Source organism: Pygocentrus nattereri, chromosome 3 (assembly GCF_015220715.1).
Source record: "Pygocentrus nattereri isolate fPygNat1 chromosome 3, fPygNat1.pri, whole genome shotgun sequence".
Classification (NCBI taxonomy): domain Eukaryota; kingdom Metazoa; phylum Chordata; class Actinopteri; order Characiformes; family Serrasalmidae; genus Pygocentrus; species Pygocentrus nattereri.
In genome coordinates, this window is record NC_051213.1 from 19,475,532 (window position 1) to 19,497,375 (window position 21,844).

General features: G+C 38.5%; 1 protein-coding gene across 1 annotated transcript in view; it reads right to left on the reverse strand.

Moving 5' to 3' along the window:
- Positions 1 to 1,424: 1,424 nt before the first annotated feature.
- trim71 (tripartite motif containing 71, E3 ubiquitin protein ligase) overlaps positions 1,425 to 21,844 on the reverse strand; it is a 30,486-nt gene continuing 10,066 nt past the window's right edge. The window contains exons 2-4 of the mRNA XM_017700409.2: positions 11,212 to 11,379; positions 8,054 to 8,188; positions 1,425 to 7,226 (exon numbers count right to left, since the gene is read on the reverse strand). Coding sequence (XP_017555898.1) covers positions 5,775 to 7,226; positions 8,054 to 8,188; positions 11,212 to 11,379 — 1,755 coding nt within the window. The 3' untranslated portion in view covers positions 1,425 to 5,774. The remainder of the gene's footprint in view (positions 7,227 to 8,053; positions 8,189 to 11,211; positions 11,380 to 21,844) is intronic.

Genomic DNA, 21,844 nt, shown 5'->3' on the forward strand with positions numbered 1-21,844 from the left:
AAATGTATGAGCATTCCGAAGGACAAAATTATAAAAACTCACTTTTTCCCCCATTTTAAAAGTCTTGCGTTACACTTAAATCTTAATTCGTTAATATGTAATGAGTTTAACACTAATGAGGTGCAGGGTCATTCCGTTCTCAAATGATTTAACGTGAAGGGCCATTAAAAGCATTTGGTAACTACCGGAGAGGTGTTGGAATGGGTTATATGATCTTTCTTAGTCTAACCAGTACAAAATTAGTATTAATAGAGTCTAATGTGTGTCTAATGAACAATTTATTCCTACAACCCTTTCAGTTGTGGTTACTAAAGACATGCTAGGAATTTTATATTTACAGCATCAATAGCAACATTAAAATGAATCCAGTTGTTTCATATGCTGTAAATGATAGTGATCTAGTGATCAAATGGTTTTCTCCTCTTAAAGCAGTCCTACTGAAGAATGCAGAATTGCATAAACTTAAGAAGAGGCATTTTGCATCTTATTTGGGATGCTAGTGCCCATTCTGTTGTTTCTGCAGACCTCAAACAAATGGCTGCTCAATGTGGAATGCACTCTCCTTGTTGACCTGTGCTCAAGCCAGTTCACTGGGGGTGGACAGACCACCTCTTTCTTTCATGTGTGGTCCCTCCCATTCCCCTCTTTGTCTCTGTGTCTCGAGGGTGGCCGGTCCCCTTTCCCATGTTTGCAGCTTTTCTCATGCTAAATCTTTTTTACCACCCCCCTTTCCTCTCCTCTCCTCCCCCATCAGTCTGCATTGTTGCTCAGATCTCACTCTGACATGTTCCATCAATGATCTCCCAGAGAAAGCGAGAGGCAGATCCTTTGTTAAAGCCTTTAAAAGAACTGGGCTACTTCAAACATAATTCCTCTGTTCATACTGCAGCTTTAGAGGTTTTATTTAAGAATAAATTCACTATATGTTCCTTAATCTCAAGTTATATATTTAGAGCAATACAACAGCTTGAGTGTGTTTTCTAAAACCTGATAAAATTCTATTAAATAAATAAATAGGTAATTCTGTATATAGCTTTAAGGAAATATCTGCGCCATCACTCTCTGATTTAAGCAGTCCAACACGTTGAGGAAGATTACAGGACACAGTTTAACAGCATTCCACTGAAATTTGACCATAGCTGTTTGCATGTGTAAACCTGGTTTAGACCAGTTATTTTAAGAGGCCATCTGCACAGCCATTCTGGTTATCATGTAGAATGAAGCAGCACTGTGTTGACCTTGTGGGCAGGGCCCTGCCATGACCCCTGCCCCTTTGGTATGTAGACACTCTGGTTCTTCACTCTACACTGGTGGCAGGACTGGCTTTTGTTAGTTAAAATTAGATACACATTTTGAAATCACAATTTTGACAAAAGGCTGGAATACTGGAAAATAAAACCGCAACTGAAGACACTGACCAGAAATTCAGGATCCCAAGAGATACAAGTTTATTTAAGTGTAAACAACCAAACATAAAATCAAAAACTGCATAGGAAAATGTTTAAAGTCCACAAAAGACAAGAGCACAAGACTGTAGACCACCAAATATTTCATACAGTCTCCTCAGTCTGACCCAGACAGAAATCCATGAGTATTTTGTTCTGATTGAAAGGTTTGGGGATGGTGAGTGCTGCTTAGAGAGCAAGAGAGGGAGAGTAAAGAATGATAAAACTAACTGTGGACCTCTTGGAGGGCACCAAACATAACATCCACCCAACACAACAGACCAGGAATCTGTATTTGCTACTTTGATTCTATCCTAATCATTACATTTTAAAAGGCAAAATTGAGACCTGGTCTGAACTTAGGCAGCCATCTATCCACACCTCTTGGCTTAGCCTGTCTCACAGCCAAGCCCACAATCCAGTAATGATCAAACAAAAAGCTGTAATGATTTGAAGAAATGGAGACGCGATATACTGTAATACAATTTGGATTCCTAAATATACAAAAAAATGGATTGCTGTCATCAGAATAACCACTGTAATAAGGAATTTCTGATGCATCCCAAGGCAAAATAATTTCTTTAGGCAGCCAGTTTATATCTTTGGTCAATTTTGATTCTCAGTATACTGAACTTTGAGTACCTCTCCCATCAATACAGCAATCAACAAGATCACATCCTCATGGTATCAAAAATATTTCGGCGCAATTGCTTTAGTGCTATTTGAACTGTTGAATTTAGACAGCCGTTTCTCTAATATTACATTTTGCTCACCCCCTAATCGAAAGTTAACACAACTAACAGCAAATTTGGTTGTAAAGGATCCTATGGAATTCAACAACAGCAACAAGTTTTTTTTTTTTTTTTTTTTTCATAGATCAATACAATAAATGCACACACAAAATAGATACTAACTTTTATGAAGTACTAACAAAGGATCTTCTATCCGATTGTAAGAAACAAATATTGAATTCGAATCAAATCTCTAGAAAGCTACCTGAGTTTTTTTGTGTTTTTCTTTTCTTCGTAGATAATACAATCATAAAAAGACCATGCACTTCTGAACTGTTAACATCTTTCCTTCTGCTTTGTCCAGATTAGGAAACAGGTCAAAAGCTGGAATACACCATAATTGGTGGGAAACCCGTACAGACACTGACCAAAGGTCCTATCAAGAGATACCATGCAGCGATTAGACATTCTGAAGGGCACCGTTTGAGTCCAATTAACAATGACTTCTTGTAGACATGTCCATATTCATTGTATTGTACTCTGGCACCATGTTCCGAGAAGCTGAACTAGCCCTCCAAATTTAATCTCGTTTTAAGGAGCTTTCCCGAATAGCCACCACACAAAGCATATACCAATGCAACAAATTCTGGTTTAGTGGGCTGACACGATAGTTCCTCAGTACAGATCTACTATGTGTTCCTCTCAATATATTTCCTAAATCAATTGTAATAGGATACTTTTAACAACACCTTTACTAACAGGGAGGGGAAAAAACAGAGCAAGCTCTTTGGCAGTTTTCAGAGTCTGATTAGATTCCAAGGAGGGTGGGGGGAAAAAAAAGTTGAAGTTTACTGCAGCAGTGTTAAGGCATATGTAAACCTTTCTCCTAAGGTCTCACACTAAAAAGTACCTTGCTCTGTAAAGCTATTTATTAAACAGTTATACAATCGTGTAGTCGAAGCCACCAACCGCAACCCAACAGAACAACATTTTTGGTATAAATCCATGTGTGTCAATGTCTCCCCTCTATCACCTCTTTCCACATATACATGTCTACAAGGGCTTTTAAAGCATGCAAAAATAATTCCTTTTCTCTTGAAGAGATTTCTTTGGATCTCTGAACGACAGAGCTGCATCTAAATTTCAAACACATTAAATAATGGATATTAATACTGAATGAGAGGGTAAATCGATGTGAAGATTTATAAGTAGCAAAATTTGTGTTTCATTATTTTTTCCCTTGCTGCCCAATGCCTACACTCTTTCCTCCTCTCAATATACATTAGTCATTTAAATTTTCTAATTGTTTATTAGCCCGCAACTCTGGGATCAGGTTTCTTACTTGCTGAACTGGTCTTGCGAACTGTTTTGGTTAAGCAGCTCAAGCAACGGCAACTCTGTGTCTATACAACCCTTCTTCTACAAACAGCAAGTTCATGCTAGACTTTGACTCCACTGTACTGAGAAACCAAGGTTAAAATATTCAATATGACAGCAATCTAAAGACCAGTTCAGAACCAGTGTCCATGTTTCTTTTTTGGCACAAGCCTATTTCCAGTTGTCTCCGTTTGGCAAAACAGAATTCTGAAGCCTGTGAATGGAACAAACGGGTACAAAAAGCAGCAGTCTATACAGAAATACTGTCAGCGCATTACAACAAGAAATTAGTCACGGTTCGCCTTGCCACTCATAGAAAAGCTGCTAAGCATGTGAACATTTTTCTGTTTCAAAAATCAAAATGGGATGCGTCTCACAGATGGAGCCTCCATTTAATGCTAAATTAGAACAGACAGAATGAGACTAGCCTAGCAACTGTGCCTGAATTTACCTTTTGTTTCTGAAAAGGAATATACCAGGCCAAAGAACAGACATGTAGGCATACACTGTCAGCAAGAAAAGCCCTCACAAATCTCACCTCCACCACAATTCAAGCAGCTTTACAGACAGGTAAGCCCATCTAGAAAAGAGATGCAGACCTAAAGCAGCACCTGACATGCAGACTTTGGGATTTAGGCCCGGCAAGGGCATGTGGTCGGAACAAGCAATTATATATATTTCTAACTGCCTTTCAGTGAAAACCTGACCAGACTTTGCTGGTTTTAGTTTCAAATTGACATTTTTTTTAAATTACATGCCAAGGGGGGAAACTGCCATGTACTGTTCTTATGGATGTCAGTGCTTGTCTTTTTTATAGTTTTCCAATGCTTTCTTTTTAGTAAACAGTCAAAAGAAGCAAGCAACAGCAATCATTAAAGTGGTTCCCCACAAATAAAGCGAAACGTCTCTTATTTTAGACCACACTCAAATGATTCGAGATGTTTTCAAACTGTGTTCCATTGACAGAGCAAATGGTCTCCCAAGAGATCCAAGTTATTTCTTTCTGGATTTGGCCAAAAAATACATTCCAGACATTCGGAAAGGCCTTTCATCAAAATAAACTACGTAGTCCTACAAGGTTTGGATTACATCCAAGTTTGCCAATTACAGCAAGTCAGCCATGTGCCAAACAATCTTTCTGATAATCTTCACTTCATCTTAATGGTGCATTAGATGAAGAACAAACAAGACAAATACTTAAATAAACAAAGCAAGGGATGATTCAATTTCATCACAGGTCCCAAAGAACTTATAATAAAAAAAAGAAATCTTCAAATTCTTTTGCCCCCTTTTCTTTAAATGTTTTTTTGAAATGGGAGCTATTCGTTTCTTGCATTATTCAACTCTGGACTCCATTCTGTACTAACAGGCCTACCAAGTAATTTAGCAAAAGCTCATAATAATTAATTCTGTAGGCAATCATGCATTTTGGTAGTTTTCCATAGGCTTGCATAATCTTTAAATGAAAAACAACACAAAGTGAGGTATGCAAAATGAGGCAACCATATACAGAGGTACATTTAAGCTGTGAGGTAAGAGGTTTAGATGAGGTATGATGCAAATGAAAAATTTTAAAACATGAAATTCAGAAAAAAAAAAACAGTAGATATATCAAAACATTATCCAAATGTTTCTGCCCATGCAGCCCTAGTCTTTTGGTGCACTGTACTCAAACATTCAGGGGTCCAACCTGTGTTACGCGCACAGTAACAATCAGAAGAAATTTGTGCGAGCTGTGCAAATATCAACCAAACATTGCTTCATTTCTTATGTTATGTTCTCTGATTCTACAAATAAAAAAAGCACTGAGGTAGACGTCTTTATAAAACTTCACAGAACAGACTCTGCACACACAAGAGAGTACATTCATACATAGGCTAGATGAGGTAGGTATAATGCAGAGACAGAACATTATTTCAAGAATGCTAGAAATTCCCTGAGAAAAAAAAAAAAAAAACAAACAAGAAAGATTTCAAGACACAGATCAAGAGCAAAATAGCCTAAACTATCAGCATCCAGTATTTTTGCTCTACTCCTACTCAAATGGCTTGACACTTTCACCAGCAGCGCAAATTAAACTACAATCATGATAAATATAGATGTGTAAAAGGCTCTGTACTACTGCCATACTTTCAGCCATGTTTGCTCCTGATGAGTGTGTACCTAAATCTTCTTTTTACTTCCTCAGCTACCATATATTTCAAACCTTGAACAAAGTAGCTCAGAACATGAGGATTCGGTTGTTTCCGAAGTCAACGGCTACAATCATTCCGTCAGGGGTAACAGCTATACCCGATGGGCGATCCATCTGCCCGAAGCCGCTACCCTGAGTCCCGAACATGCATAAGAAGTTGCCGTTGGGTTCAAACACCTGAATGCGATGGTTTCGAGAGTCAGCCACGATAATGCGATCCTCCTGATCTACAGCTACACCTTGCGGACGCAAGAACTGCCCATTACCCGTTCCCTCGGAGCCAAGAAAGCGAGCTGACTGGCAGTCAGGCCTGATGACAAGCAGACGATGATTGTTGAAGTCAGTTACCACTAGGTGGCCCTCCTGATTGAAGGCAACTCCTCGAGGAGAGTCGAAATGCTTCCAAAGGGCGCCTTCGAAACCATACTTGTTGAGGAACACTCCATCAGGCCCAAACAGCTGCACTCTGTGGTTGCGCGTGTCTGAGACTAGAATCTTCCCCTCCAAATTAACAGCCACATCCCAGGGGTAGTTGAACTGCCCATTTTTGGTTCCCTTTTCGCCAAACTTGAGAAGGAACTGGCCATCAAAGGTGAAGATCTGGATGCGGTGATTGTCCTTATCAGCCACAATGATTCTCCTCTGGCTGTCGCAGGCAACACCAGCAGGTCGGTCAAACTGGCCAGGCCGTGAGCCCAAAGTGCCGAATTTGTGGTGAAAGGTGCCACATGGCTTGAAGATCTGGATGCGATTGTTGCTTCGGTCAGCCACAATCACATAGCCTTCCTTATCAACACAGATACCCCAGGGTCGACATAACTGTCCATCACCATCACCCTCTCCACCGAAGGATGCAACAGGCAGACCAATGCCTCCATAGCTGCGGCCAGATTTGACCATGACTTTGAAGGGGCTTCCCTCAATGTGCTGGTTGCAGATAAGCACAGAGAGTAGGTGCTCCCCTTCACTCTTGGGGAGGTAGCTGACCGTATAGGTGCCATCCTGGTGGTCAGACACATCGGCACTAGACAGGTTTCCATCTGGACTCATTAAGACCACAGAAACACCATCACCACCAGACAGCCTTGGCTCTCCGTCGTGGTCATAACCCACCACCGTAAATGAGGTCAGTTTTCCCTGCAGAGCTCTCTTGAGGCCTTCCCCATGGGCTTTAGTGGCTGATGCAAAAGCTCCACTGCTGATGAGGCCCATGGACTTAATGGCAATCAGAAGCGCTTGATCTGGAGGTGTGAACATAATTCTGTCGTCCTCCTGAGGCTGCAGAATGCAGCGTAGCGCTTTGAGCTCATGCAGCTGGTTCAGCATGTGCTCACGTGCTAGCAGGATGTCCATGCTACGACCCTCCTCCAGCACCTTCGTCACTGTGGCAACAGTGCTGTCCAGCTTGGTGAGGTTCTGGTGAAGCTTCTCTACCTGAAGGTACAGTGATTTAGCCTTCACTTGGCGGATCTTCTCCAACTGTACAGGGAAACAAGAATGGAGAATTGAACAGGGAAGAGACAACGAGCAGTTTTAAGAGACAAAAAAGCAGTTTTAAGGTTAATTTAGGCCACCCGATTGCAAGATGAAATGCACTTAGTACATGACATATTGGTTCTCACAGTACATAAATTTCCACTGTTAAAATATATGAATATATATTTAAGTAACTGCATTTAAAAGACTTTTTCAACTTTACGATAGAAGACATTTTAAAACTGTGCAATGATTGAACAGTTGTAGGTTTAACAATAAAGACTACACAAAAATGTGAGGAAACTTCATTTATGCAGTGGTTTGTTTGAATAACACTTGATACTACAGAGTTAAAAGAAAGCCTAGGCAAAGCCTCCTGCTCAAAAACAAAGAATGAGCAGTAACTTTATACAGAGCTGTTTGACCCTCTACATCACAAAGAGGTCAAGGTCAAGAGGCTTTTATTGTCATTCCATATATGTAAAAGGACACAGTGGAGTGAAATTACATTCCTCCAGGAACAACACGGTGCAACAAGGAACAAAAAAGTATAAAGTGCGAACGTGCAGACGTGTGCAAACAAAAAATTAAGCTAGAAACATTATAATAAATACGATAAATAAAACCGACATTATTTAACATGCTGTGATCCACACAGTCAAATAACACACAAACACACAGAATTGCTTGTCTGACTAGTGTCTGACTAAAGCATGTAGCCTTAGTGGGAAGCCAATATTTCAGTTAAGTGAATAATGCCCCTGTTACTAATGCTAATGGTTATGTGATCAGGCCTCTCTAAAGAACAGTAAAGTCCAGTGCCTGTTTACCTTCCATAGCAGCTCACACTCACGCTCCTCCAGGGCTTTCTTATGACGTAGTGTGGTGGTCTTCACCTCTGACTGCACCACCTTAGCCTTCAGCTCCACCTGCTCAGCAATGGCTTGGGCTTTCTCAATGCTCAGCTGTGAATAACAACATTCAGATCACTTATTGTTAATGGAAGACCAAAAAAAAAAAAAATGTATTATATGCTATACAGTTTAAGTGAAAAACAGAAAGAAAGAAAAAACATTTTTTAAAAAACACCAACCATTCAATGGCTGTTTTTTGTACATTTGCACTTTATCATATAAAACTGATTCTTGCAAAGCATGCAGAAAGCATCCAGCTTCGCAAAAAAGTCAAACTTCCTGTATTCTAGGAAAAAGACTGACAGTTTAATTCATTCCAAAACAAACAAACAAACAAAAAAAACAAACACATAGACAGTAGCTCTTAGTAAAAGATATTGAATATATTATTCATAAATATAGACAGCTACAAAATTAAGACCTTCCACAAATGCAGACGCCCAGAGAACCTGAACAGTTCCAAGAAAGCATGAGGGCTTCCTTTGTAACAAAGAGGAGAAGGGAAGGCAGGGGAAAAAAAAAAAAAAGTGTCAAACTGCAGTGTCATGACCCTTGGCCTCTGTCTAAATAGTACAATGCTCTGGCAGAAGGGACCTGGGCACAGCTCTCCCTCTCTGCACGTCAACTGCGACCTCAGATCACACTTTCAACGTCTGCCTTTAATGTTCTTTTTTCAGTTTAAGATTATTTCTACCTTTCACATAAACCTAAATCTGTCTTGTAATTTCTTAATATTTTTTTAACAGCTAACTAATAGACAGTAAGAAATGCAGTTTTGTGATTGCTGGTCACAACTGATAGGCTGAGCCACATTCTAAGGCATTAGAAAGACAAATGCACACATATGAGCGCACACATAACCCTAATTCTGTATTAATACACAGAAATATTACAAATGTTTCTTGTATGGATTGTGGAATGTAGCACTGCTAGACATTCCAGGCATAAACATGTATATGAAGTAAACAGCCAAAAACTGTATTAAAACATGCCCTATATAAGAATCTTGTTTTACTTACATTATGAATTACACTACTTTCCTGATTATACAAATACTAATACAAAAATTGACAACAATATCTTAAGATCAAAATATCTAAAAAGATGAGCTACTGCAAATTCTACATTCTAAAATTCTACAGTTACATTTACCACTCATTATGAGTACAAAAACAAAATCAATTACTGTGGCTAGCTTTGGCTCAGTGTTCCCAGTAGCTCTTGAAAGCCGTCACCGCCCACCAAGTCCTCCTCTATAATGCTGCACACCCATGTGCGATAATGTTGTCTTTGTTATCATATGAGGATGTTTGTTTGATGTGGTACATCATTGTAGTTCTGCTGTCATCCTCTCGAATAGGAATTCTGTATTTGAGTATCTTTAGCTGCATGCTTAATTTTTAGTAGGCCTATCTAGCACAACCAATTTGTCATTAAGCAATTCAAAAACATTCCTCAACTTGATTGATTAACCTGCACATTCACATGGTAACTGTTCATCAGAAATAAAATCAAATTAAATTAACCTTTTTTTTTAACTGAAAGCAGTACTTCAACAATTTGTGGTTTAAAGCTGATCAGTTACATGCGAATGTCCTTAGTACACCGGGCAAGTAAGAACACTCATCTTCAAAATGTTGGTCAAAAACGGCAAAAAACTCCTATCACTACTCATTCATATCAATTCCAGAAAGACTGCCATCACAGAACAGAACACACAACGTCAACAATTAAATACTCCTATGCATGTGTTTACCATGCTCTCTGTTAATAAAGCAACAGAGTTGTTCCAGCAGCTCCTGATTGGAACTCCAAGTGAGGTGGGATAAGCTGCTGCTGAACTGAACCGGTAAAATCCGGTAAATGGGATTAGTTAGCGCTGATGCAGCTGGAGTGGTCAGGGGTCTGTTGTGGCACGGGCCTGTCACAGTCAGGGTGCTTTCAGCACTGTGTTTACCACTGGCATTGTTAAAACCCTGCAGAAGCTTTCAAACCCATAAATGTTTAGAAGCTTCCCATTTAGCACCACACAGTAATAGGATTAGGACAAAGTACAACAGTCCAATCGACCGCATACGGCTGCAGCCAGCCTCTCTACTCCAAGGCTTCAGGCCTGGAGCTGATGAGGCTCTACAAAAGGGGATTGCAAGCTTTCCACAAAAAACAGCATGAGCAGTACTGTGCAATTGTCCAGGTGACCTTTAGTTTCAGCAGATGAACATCACACACACTTAAGGGGTCTGTTAAACCCCAAAACAAGTTAGTAAACGAGAAAATGAGAAGAACTGTCTGTGCATGTGTTTATCAGTACACCTGCAAGCCAAACATCAGTGCACTAGAGCAGCAATACCCACCCTGAACAATCCAAGACTTGCTTTGGATACTACTCCATGTGCAAAGCAGCTTAGTGTGGCAAAAGAGGGTGGTGAAGGGGCAAGAAAGGGCATTCAAATGCAACTGCCACATTAAAGAGAGGGTGGGGCTGCAACACCCCCTGGAATGCCTCTTCAATAGCGGCCTCACTCAAAATAGACCAGTCTGTTTAGCCTTTCACTTTCAAATTCTCTGCTGGGTCTTCTTGCAGATCAGCTCTGCTCAATGTCACCAAAGAACATGTGAACAGCTCTCTCTGGGGTTGCACACCACCCGAGCCCAACCCCCTGCTGTCTTTCTTTCAAGCAAAAGTGTGAGTGATAGAAACATTTCCTCTGTGTTGGACTAATGATCCATCCTGTTCAGGCCATCACGGTTGTGAATACAGGCTGGCAGTGCACACAGAGCTGCTCTATTCAGGGAGAAGAAGGGGAGGAGACATGATGACCCTTCTAGAAAACACCAGAGCCTTCTTTTGACAGAATTTTTTTGTCTTTTTGGAAAGGATATACATACATATTTTCTTTACTTAGGTCTCTTTTAAAACTATAGCAGCCAATAAAGAATATTAGGCCCAAGCGGTATAAAATAAAGTCTACATGAAAGCATGAAAAGCAAAAGACAAAATTAACATTTTATAATTACCATAGAACAAAATCATACAAATTCTGTGCACAAAATAATAAATAGTAGTTCCATACCTGCACAGCCTGTCTGCCCTGCTGCGCATCAGCAAGCAGCTGGATAGTGAGTGCTCTGGAGTCATGCAGTGCATCCTGCAGGTAGGAGACACTGTGGCCCACGTGTCTCCCAGCACTGCACTCCCTACAGATGGGCATGGAGCAGCTCTCACAGAAAAAACGCAGCACCTGTGACAAGACAGGGACAAAACATCACATTTACAGCAATGTAACTTTGATTTACTGAATCAGGATATATTCAGCATGTGTGTGCATTGAAATTATACTGATGAAATAAAATGTGATTTCACTGGGTAAATTAAAGGAAATAATTTATACACTCTAAATAAAGCAGTTTTCAACAAATCACTTAGTGGTTGGTATTTCAGCAAATAAAAGTGAAAACAGACAGACAATTCTCATCTTCACCTGGATGTGATTTTGCCCCAGCGATCCAAAGTGTAATCACAAATATAATTTCATAGTAATAATATATCAATTTCTTTCACATTAGATAAATACAGATAGTGAGATCCATGTCCCAAAAAACAAGGAATTTCACAAGTATTGGATCTCTGCCGTCCAAGGCTCACGTTACTGCCGAAGTAAATGATGCTTGGAATGACAAACTAAGTCTTTTTAGGCCAAATCTGCCCCCTGGGCCAGCTCTGCCCTTGTGTTACCGCTAATGGCAATCCCATATAGTTTACTTTCAAAGAGGAACACTCAATACAGAGTACTGACAATTTATGTTTGCACAACATTAATAACAGGAATATGACGTGCACCTCCTTAAATTATTACACTGCTCAACTTCCAAGCCTATAAATATGTACAATAAAGTGCAATGTATTTGCTTATTATCCACTTTGATTTCCAAACTTCAGTTTGAGCCATGTATATGAATTTCTCTATGGCAACAGTAGGCTTGAAACAGAGCTAAATGCAAAAAGCAAAATGCCAAACAATTATTCTATAGCTACTCACAACTAATTACACTTAATAAATTTATTCAAATTCAGTTCCATTAATTAACATTTTGCATTTACAATACAATTTTAGGAAAGGTTAGGTACATGATCCATGGTATGACCATTAGGCATAACATGCAAACCTTAAGTGTTATATGTCTATATAACACAGTTACTGAGTAGTGTCCGTGTTCTGTATCTGTGACCACAGTTGTCAGGGTTTGAGAAAGTGGCATTTTGGGTGGAGAATGAGCACAATAGCTAGTCAGTTGAGTGAGCAACACTGATGTGGAGCAAAGGGGGTCCCTGCCTTTGCCAGTTCTTTCAAGCACCAAACAAAGTCACACTTGCTCTCAGTTTCCTACATTCTGACAAGCTGGTGATGGATTGATGACCTATTGTTCTGTCATACAACTTTTCAGGAATTATTTCATTGTTATTTAAGGGATGTCCATCAATCAAAAGATTAGGTTACAAGCTTTAAAGGCTCAAGTTTTCATTAAAAAAAAAAACTTTTTGGCATTCAAACAAAATAGAAAACAAAATCACGAAATATGCTTCTAAATAAAAGGTTTCCTTAGGAGAATAAAGGGAGGGGACCCACACATGCACACACAATCCTTCTCCATTTCAAACCCCCAACCCCCACACAAACACACACGCATGCACGCACACCCCTAAGCCCACTCTCATGTAAAGCGTTCTTTTCGAGATCTCGCCATGCCGCCTTGTCGAAACTTAACAGCTTTACCAAAGTCCTGATCAAACGCTAATTATATCTCTACCAGAGAGCAGGAGCAGCTGCCAGTAAAGTTAGAGTTGTGATTCCACTCGAGTTACCTGCTCGTAAAAGTTGGTCCTTTCTCTGTGGACCAGATGGCCCGACAGTGGAAGTGTGTACAGGGTTCATGTGGAAGTGCATCCTGGGAAAAGGCCTTCAGGAAGGACAAAGAAGGCGAGTGTTCTGTATAGCTCTTCTACAGAGATGACTAACAAATGCAGAGTTCCCATCTATTTGTGTACACTCACAGAAAAAAAATGTGTGTAAAAATACAGAAAGAAAGCAACTGATGAAAAAGAGCTAAAGGATGTGGCTGTATAATGCAAGATATACAACATATTTGATGTTAAAAAATAAAATATAAATACTGGACTCAATAAAAAGAAGAAATAATTTTAGACAGGCTCCTTTCAATGTCTACCTGGCTGCTTACATTAAATCTATAAGACAGCTGGTATAAATCTTTCCTGAAGCCTGTGTGCACGCGCGCTGTCTCTTGATCTCATTTATTTTCTTTTTCAGTGTGTCTCTCTCTACTCTCTCTACTCTCTCTACTCTCTCTACCCCTCCTGAACACACACACGCGTTCTCTTTTTGAGAGGAGGGCCTCTTGCTTGCAGCCATGGGTCTTCCTTAAACGTCTTAACAGGAATAGAAGGATTTAGTTTCTCTTTCTTGGACATAAAGTAGAGATTCAGGCACAAAGAGAAGCTTGTGGCTAAATTTAGCCATTGGCAAATACTGGCAGCTAATTACTCATATTGCTGCCAACCATCATTACCTTACAGATAACTGCGTTTCCTGGGCTAGACTCCACAAGTCTGTATGAGCTGTCCAAATATTATGTGCATCATGCAGGCAAACGATTTGTACATAACATTTCAGTTTGATGAAATACTGCTAAATGCAGCATGACCTTCATCTACATATGGAAGCACGCCACAGCAGTTCTCTAGCCGTTATGGAACGATCTACCAACTGCAGAAAGAGCGAGTGAACTAATGGAGCACATTTTGTCTTCAAGCTGTTAAACTCTTTGCATCCAATTTTACTCCTCTTAAAAAGCCATAAACTCAGGTTCCTCATTTATTTAAGGGAAAAGTGGTTTATAAACTATGAGTGAAAGACTATGAGTTGAGCTGGGACAAACACAGAACAAAACAAAAGAAAATTGACCAATTTCTGATTTGCAAATTACACAGTCATATTTACAGCAGGGTACTTTGTATTCTAGTTATTACACAAGTTTCAGATATTTAATTTCCAGATAATTTTTCAGCAGCAGGAAAAAAATAACAGAAGACAAAAGCCGCAGCAACTCTGGGGTGGTCAGTCCTTTGTTCTGAGAACACCAGCTAATTCTTTGCTTAATTTGCAATTTCTTTTGTCTATTTTGATCTATAATTAGGGCTGAAATTTTAAAATGAAAGGTGGCTTTTTACATGTGGATTTTTTTCTGATCTGAAGCAAGAGTGGAGCTTTATTTTCTTGTCTCTCTCAAAGATGAAAGCTTCAAGTACTGTTTATCTGATGGGGACAGTTTTGGTGGTCTTGCACACATGTTAGGAATAGGATTTTCTTTGTAACTTCAAATAATTTCTTTGACTCCAGTCCTGGAAACTCCTGTTTTTCCACTTAATTTCTTTTTTATGCAAGTGAACTATTTTATACATGATCTTCTCAGATATAGCTCCTGAAAAATGAATGACTAATGGCCATTTGGACTGGAAATTAAATAAACGAAGGGTGGAGTCTGACTTTAGCTGTGACCTTTCACATTTTCCAGCTGAAAAATACATAGAGCTTCTGCGTTTCTATATATGCCCTTTTTATTACAGCAAAAAAAAAAAAGCTACACGCAGGTACAAGAATAAATTGTCCAGACCTCCATGCTATCTTTCAACAAGCACCTGAACAGAGTGAAGAAGTATTTACTAATTAACCATCCTGTACATCCCAACCTTCCAATGAGCACATGAATGCAGCATAAATTTGGAAGTACAAAGCTTAGAGATATTACACACTATAAATTACAAAAAAGATTAATTGAATTTAATTCAACTACAAACAAACTTTATTTTAACTACAGGTGTACTCTAGGATGTAAAAACCTCCACATGTATTTGAAAAGCACAAAGTTTGGTCATCACTATGATGGTATTCCTTCACTGTCTAAATGTGGTCACCTCAAAATGCCAAACACATAAATCTACACTGCCCTCAGCAAACATCCCTCCATGTCACCCCACTCTCACATAAAAACACATGCAGACTCACAGATTCCAAACCAAAGTAACAAGTTAATACCCACATCCCTTACTGCCTTCGGTGTGGCAAATTCACAATGGGCTTGGAATATTTGGTCAATATATGTTGGGCTTGTGTCAGGTTCACATTTCACATTCAGGTTCTCGCGGCCCACCTCCCTTTTCTTCCAAGCCGTTAAACATTTTACCCAGTATTTGTCCTGTTTTCATTTTCCTGCTTACATCATTCTTCCTCCCTACTTTCAATACATTGAAGCACTCTTTAATCTGGCATGCTGGAGTCACCCACTCATGATGTTGAAAGAATCTAGCACAGAATTTAGTCCACAAGTGCAGCATTTGAGAAAAAGGAAAGAAAAGTTTGAACTAAAACTATAATGAAATGTCTTTGTTTGCCAGGTATTTTTATGTTTAATATTTTACATGTAATTTGTAAAGAAATAGGCAAATATCTCACTATATCAGCAGTGCACTGCACAGCATGAGAATAAAGCAGAATGGAACAGACACCTGATTATCTTATTGTCATATTAATATTTATTATTACTAGATTGCATAATATTTTATATGTTTGTAGTCTAATGGCCTTTGAATGATATTGTTTCTACACAGTAATATGAATTGACACCATTATTAGAAATATCAAGCTTTATTTGGTGCTTTGGGTTATGATGGGCTAGATTTGATCAGTTTGAAGGAATTCTGTTGAGCCCAGATCAGTTCTGGACACACAACTTGGTATCATAATTAGATAAATAATTCGCTAAAATACTGAATGGAAATAAAGCATTATCTGAACAGTTTTATTCCATAGTTAAGAAGCTAGAACACAGAACAGCAAAGGCTTGATGTTTCTGAAGTGTACTTGGCCCTGGGTGCCTCTCTCTCTCTCTCTCTCTCTCACACACACACACACACACACACACACACACACACACACACACACACACACACACATTACCTCAATAGCCCTATGACCACGGTGGGAGGTGGCTGTCCGCTCGGGTGAACTTATTGGCTGGTCATGAGAGGCCAAACAAAATCAGCTGGGTCCTTGGCATACAACATTTGTGTATGTGTTTGTTTGAGTGTGCACCTGTGTGAGAGAGACTTGTGTGAAGCCTGACACAGGCAGCAACAGTGAGGAGGCTTGTGACGACTGCCTGCCCCTTAACTAATCTCTGTGGAACTCAAGAGACCGTATGCATCATCAATTGTACAAAGCCTACAATGTATGAACACAGATTCTACATACTTTCATTGTTACTTTCATTAAGAAACAAGTTCCAGTTCCAGCCCAACAGTCAGAGGAAAAGCAAATATGCTGCATTCTATCTAAACACATGATAACCAGTGTCACATGCTGAAGCGATATTTACAACTCTGTCCCACATAAGGCTCCCTTTGATGGGCCAGGAGCTGCACACAATATTATGTAAGACCTTCCATGCATCCTGGCGTGTGTGTGTGTGTGTGTGTGTGTGTGTGTGTGGAGGGAGGGACTGGCAGAAAACTGTTACACACAATGTTAATATGACAGAGCACAAACAGAATCATAAGTAAACTAAAAATACATAAAGGAACATAATTTAAGTAATTAAAAAAACCTGTCATACATTTTTGCCATATTAACATAAAATTCTATTTCTACCGTTAACAATATTATTTCTCTTAAGACCTTCTGTGTTGTTCTATGAATAAAAACCCTGCTATGTGAAACCCTGAAGCAAAACAACACGAGTGCAGACTCCATGTAAGCGTCTGGTTTGCCATGATCTGTTTAGATAGCAGAATCACTGAATGTTTCCACTGTTCATCCGCAGGCAATTCTAAGTGCCCTTGCCCACAGCTGGGTACATCTGTCTTCCTTCATTTAACAGCATTTAAATGTTCAGACATATGCTCTGCTCAGAGTCCTGCTTTATAGCTATGGGAAAAAACAACTCTACGAATATGACGTCAGGTTTGAACAAGTGAAAGCAAGCGAAAAGCTGGACTCTCACATCTCTCCAGGTTTATGTTTCACACTCACCTAATTAAAACCACCATATTTTCTAAAACACTGAAGAAAGGGTTTGGAGGATGCCACCTTCCTAAAATGTACAGAACTGAACGCAGTAACCAGTTGATACTGATACACCATCTGGATTTAAAGATAAAGTTGAGCATTCTGATTAATTTTGATATTCAAGTATCTGTAAGAGTTATGAACTGACAGAAGAAGGGAAAAGGGCCTCAGCTGATATTAACATCTAGTAGCTTGAACATTCATACCATTTAGCAGATCTTATCTACAGTGACTTTCAATTATAATATGCACACAGAGTACACTGAAGCACTGCTAGCAGGCTATAAAATTAAAAAATAAATGTAAGAAGTCAGAAAGGAAATGTTTTATTATTTGAAAGTAGAAAAGGAGAATTTTTTGGACATTGTGGTTTAAACTGGTAGGTTGTTGTGAGTAACTGAGACTTTCAGATGAATAAATGATCCAAAACTAGCATTAGAGCTAACTAGCGCATCAGGAAATGGTGATAACTTGTGTGCTTTTTATTGGATGACATGCCAGCAAATTTATTTGTCAAGACAACATTAAGAGTAGAGGAATCTCTTTTCAGTGTTTATTATATCTAACACCAATACTGCATTGCTTCTGATTTCGCAATCGCATTCTTAATATCACCATGGGGATGTGGTCAAGTCAAGACTCTTGTTTTGCAGTATTATTTATATCCAAATGGTCTTTTTTTGTTGTGTTTTCTTAACAAAACAGTGTGTGCAATGTAGGCTATGGAAAAATTTTATAAATGTCAACAAGACTGTTTGCAACAACTATGCAACAACAGTTTATTGCAGGAAATGACTTATGTAATTATGTCATAAATTACATAAAACATTTTATTGCTAAAAGTCAGCTTATTTGCCGGGCAGCAAACAATAAAAATTTACATTTTTTTCATTTCATCGCTTGCAATTTGCGCAGAACTTGATGGAAACTTAACTGCTGTCAAACTTTACAGCCCTGTTAAAGCATAAGGTTTCAGTGAATCGTTGGTCTGTATACGTATATGACAGTGAATTTCCATGATGCAAAGAATACCTGGCTAGGAATTTCAGTAACCAGGCACATCCTTATTAAAAATCTAAAAGTACTAACTGTACTATTTAAATTTGTATTTAAATGATCTAGTTAGCACCTAACCTCCCTGACTGTTATGTAAATGTATATTAATTAAAAGTGGTAACTGGGTGAAAACCCTTTAAACATTTTCATGCAAGTAAAATGAGTAAAATCAGTGCTGTGAAAAAGTGTGAAATAGTAGCCTGATGCACACAACTAGGTGGTGCTTTGCTTCTTTCTCTGTGACGGTCTACAGGCATCAATCCATGGAGAATGAACTCCTCAATGTGCTGACCATTCCACATTCCTCTTTTGCACCAACTCCACTGGTGGAAAGCCTCTTGAAAAATACTCTCAGATCAACTCTCCAAACCAAATGGCTTGTGTCTTGGTTTCTTCAGGGTTCAGTTTGTTTTAAGTATGGCCTGCCAGATTCAATATCAAAGGTTCAAGAGTAGTGCACATGAAAATGGTTAAAAACAAAGAGAAGCGCAGGGAAATAGAGTCACTGAAGCAGGGTCATAAAATGCATGCTCAAAGGTTTTTGGGCTGCTTTTACAAAGACCCCTGCTAGAAACCGGAGACTTGCCCTGAAGAGTTCTGAGAGCAACCACAAGTACAAGCTAAAAAAATACTTGGACTATGCAAGTTTTAATTGACAGCATAAATGATCAACAAATTCCCAGAGTAATGAAGGCTACTCTAAGCTTGCATTTGGAGCTTTTACTGTCTTTTAGGGTTTATGAGTAGATTAATTTGGCATCAGCAGGACACTCAGTACTGTATGGGATATGAAATACGTATCTGCAAAAAGCCTAGATCAGATCTGTTACTCAAGTGATTTTATTTAGCCAAATATCTTTAAGTGAAGTCTGAATGAAAATTTATTAAAAACATATTCATAAAAGGAAAAAAGGAAGAAATGTTTGCAATTTTTAAAGAGTATGAGAAATATGAAGTCATGTGTTAGGACTGGATAATAATCCAAGCTTTAAAATAAATAAATATTTAATCAATATTACCATTTTCTCATTTAACAGATCTCCAGGAGGAAGTAAAAATCTTGAACTAATTTTAAAAAGCCTAAAATGGAACAATGATAAATTTAATGAATCATTAATTTAATCATTGTGCAGCTGTTAAATGTTTCTCTCTATACAGCCTTCTGTAAATTCAAATCATATGATTAACTGTGCAACTGTTATGTTCGTAAAAAATTTCTTAGAAAAAGAATCGGCAGGAAATGTTTTCTAATACAGATGTTCACTCTACTCCATTAATTTTTTTCAGTTAATTCTTTCAGGTTCCTTGCATGTCTTGTCTTGGTTGTTCTTGCCTTCTCTTTTCAGTCCGCTCCCTGCTCTAACCAGGCTCATTAGCACTCTAACCCAACAGGCCTCTTAATTACAATGAACGCTGTCAGCCTTGATGCCAATATTTAAGACGAAATAAATGAAGGAGTTCACACTCTGAGGGGAAAAAATTTACATTTTTAGGTAGTCATTTTATTTTATCATTTTTATTTTTAATTCTTGATCTAACATTTTAATTAAATAAATAAATAATTGAGTAAGTTGAAAAGAGCTCCTAAGGATACAAGACTTTATTTCTGAGTTTTATAAAACATCTATTAGTCTGTGTAGGCATTTCATTGCATCAATTAAATTTTTTTTAATTGTAACTCTTAAATTGCAACTCACACCATTCACACCACATAGCAATTAGCCATTCACACACAGACTTTAACAACAGCAGGACCATTACATTATTAGTAGTTCAAATGTATGTGGAAGACCTTAAAAATTGACACCTACAAATGACCTATAGAGATTTTAACTGATATTTTGGAGTAGAGCATGTTAAGATGAAGTACTGCTAATAATTCCAAGCCAATACAACTAATACTACGAAACTGGGACACCACACTGCAGTCTACTTTATTATGTACATATGGGCATCGTGCATTGCAATTGTTTACCCTGATCTACACCAGAGCCAGTTTATAAAATTAAAGATTTATTAAAGTAAAACTAATGAAAATACATACGGAGAAAACATCTTTGTATTAATTTAAAGCTATTTAAAATTTAAGCCTTTGCTCCTTTCACCAGATTGAGGAACAGGACAGCCCAATCACATCAACTCAATTCTGTGCAATTATATGGAAATTGTGTTTTCATTTGTGACCATTAAATCCTCAGCATTTCTGTGAAAACTGAATCTAGGACCCTGTTTACACCTGGTCACTTCATGTGATCAGTATCTGAATTGGATCCTGACAAGATTTTAGCCACATGCTTGTACACTTAGTCGGATGAGTCTCTGGTTAGTCAGACTGAAATCCCATTACTGGGTGGGAGAGAATATGCTGATCTGCTCATTAAGCGGCAACCAATTATCAGGTGTTAATTAAACTGTGCGCGGTTTTGCAAAGTAGCGTTTGTCCATACTGCCATGAAACATTTCATTTCGTCTGGTCCCCAACCATGTGCGTCCTCCATGATCATCTTCCTCAAAGACACAGATCATGTGCCCAGTGACATATTGCATGAGGAAGAGTTTCAGTTGTACTGGGAGGAGTTTTGGTTGTCAAATGTGTCCTGGAGAGACAGATGTGTTTACACTGTTATAACACGACTCCGATGCATCTCAGACGACCTCCTTCAGTGGTTTGAGCGATTAGACATGTATCTGTTTTAAATGCATCTTTCACTTGCATGTTTAGATGGTTTGGTCTCTTACATACATAATCCTGATACCCAAGACACAAGAAGTGACCATATGTCACTCTATGAGCTCTATGAGGTCCTAAAGTTTAGTTTCATATATTCTATGAACATCCAGGTAAATTTCAACAGAATTAAAATACAAATCTTAAGCATCCAACAGATGAATTTGAAACTGCTTAACACTGCTCACCCAGTTTGAAGTGCACAAAGAGCTGAAAAATCTTTATTCTCACATAAAACCACTAAATTTCACCACATTACCAACAGCACAGCATGAAACATACGTGCCTAATATCTTAAAAAGTCCAAGGGTATTTGTTTATGAGGTTTTTAATGCATGTTTTAGACCGATGTCTGTCGTGTAAAATCTAATATATCATCAGAATGAAGCTAATTATGCAGAATGCAGGTGCACTGGTCAACTGGTAAAGCAAAAAATCTGATGTATTTCTTTCTATTACTATAAAATGGTCTGACACAGTTGCTCAGGTGAAGCTGAACAAGTCAGGAAACATCAAAACTAAGCCAAGTAGTTGAACGATATGATTGACAACAATATGATGTCTCGGTTTCATTCACACATGCTCAAAAGTTCAAATTTTAAAAATGGCATTATAAACAGCAACAATGGCAAATTTCACTGGCAGGATGACTATGACTTTATTCTTTGTTTAATCCTATGTGTAGACCTTTTTTAAAAAATCTGCACTATTTAAACCAGCCTTGGCCTACAACATGCAAAGTAAATGCACTGTTTGTAGGTCTAAGTCAAGCCAAACCAATAC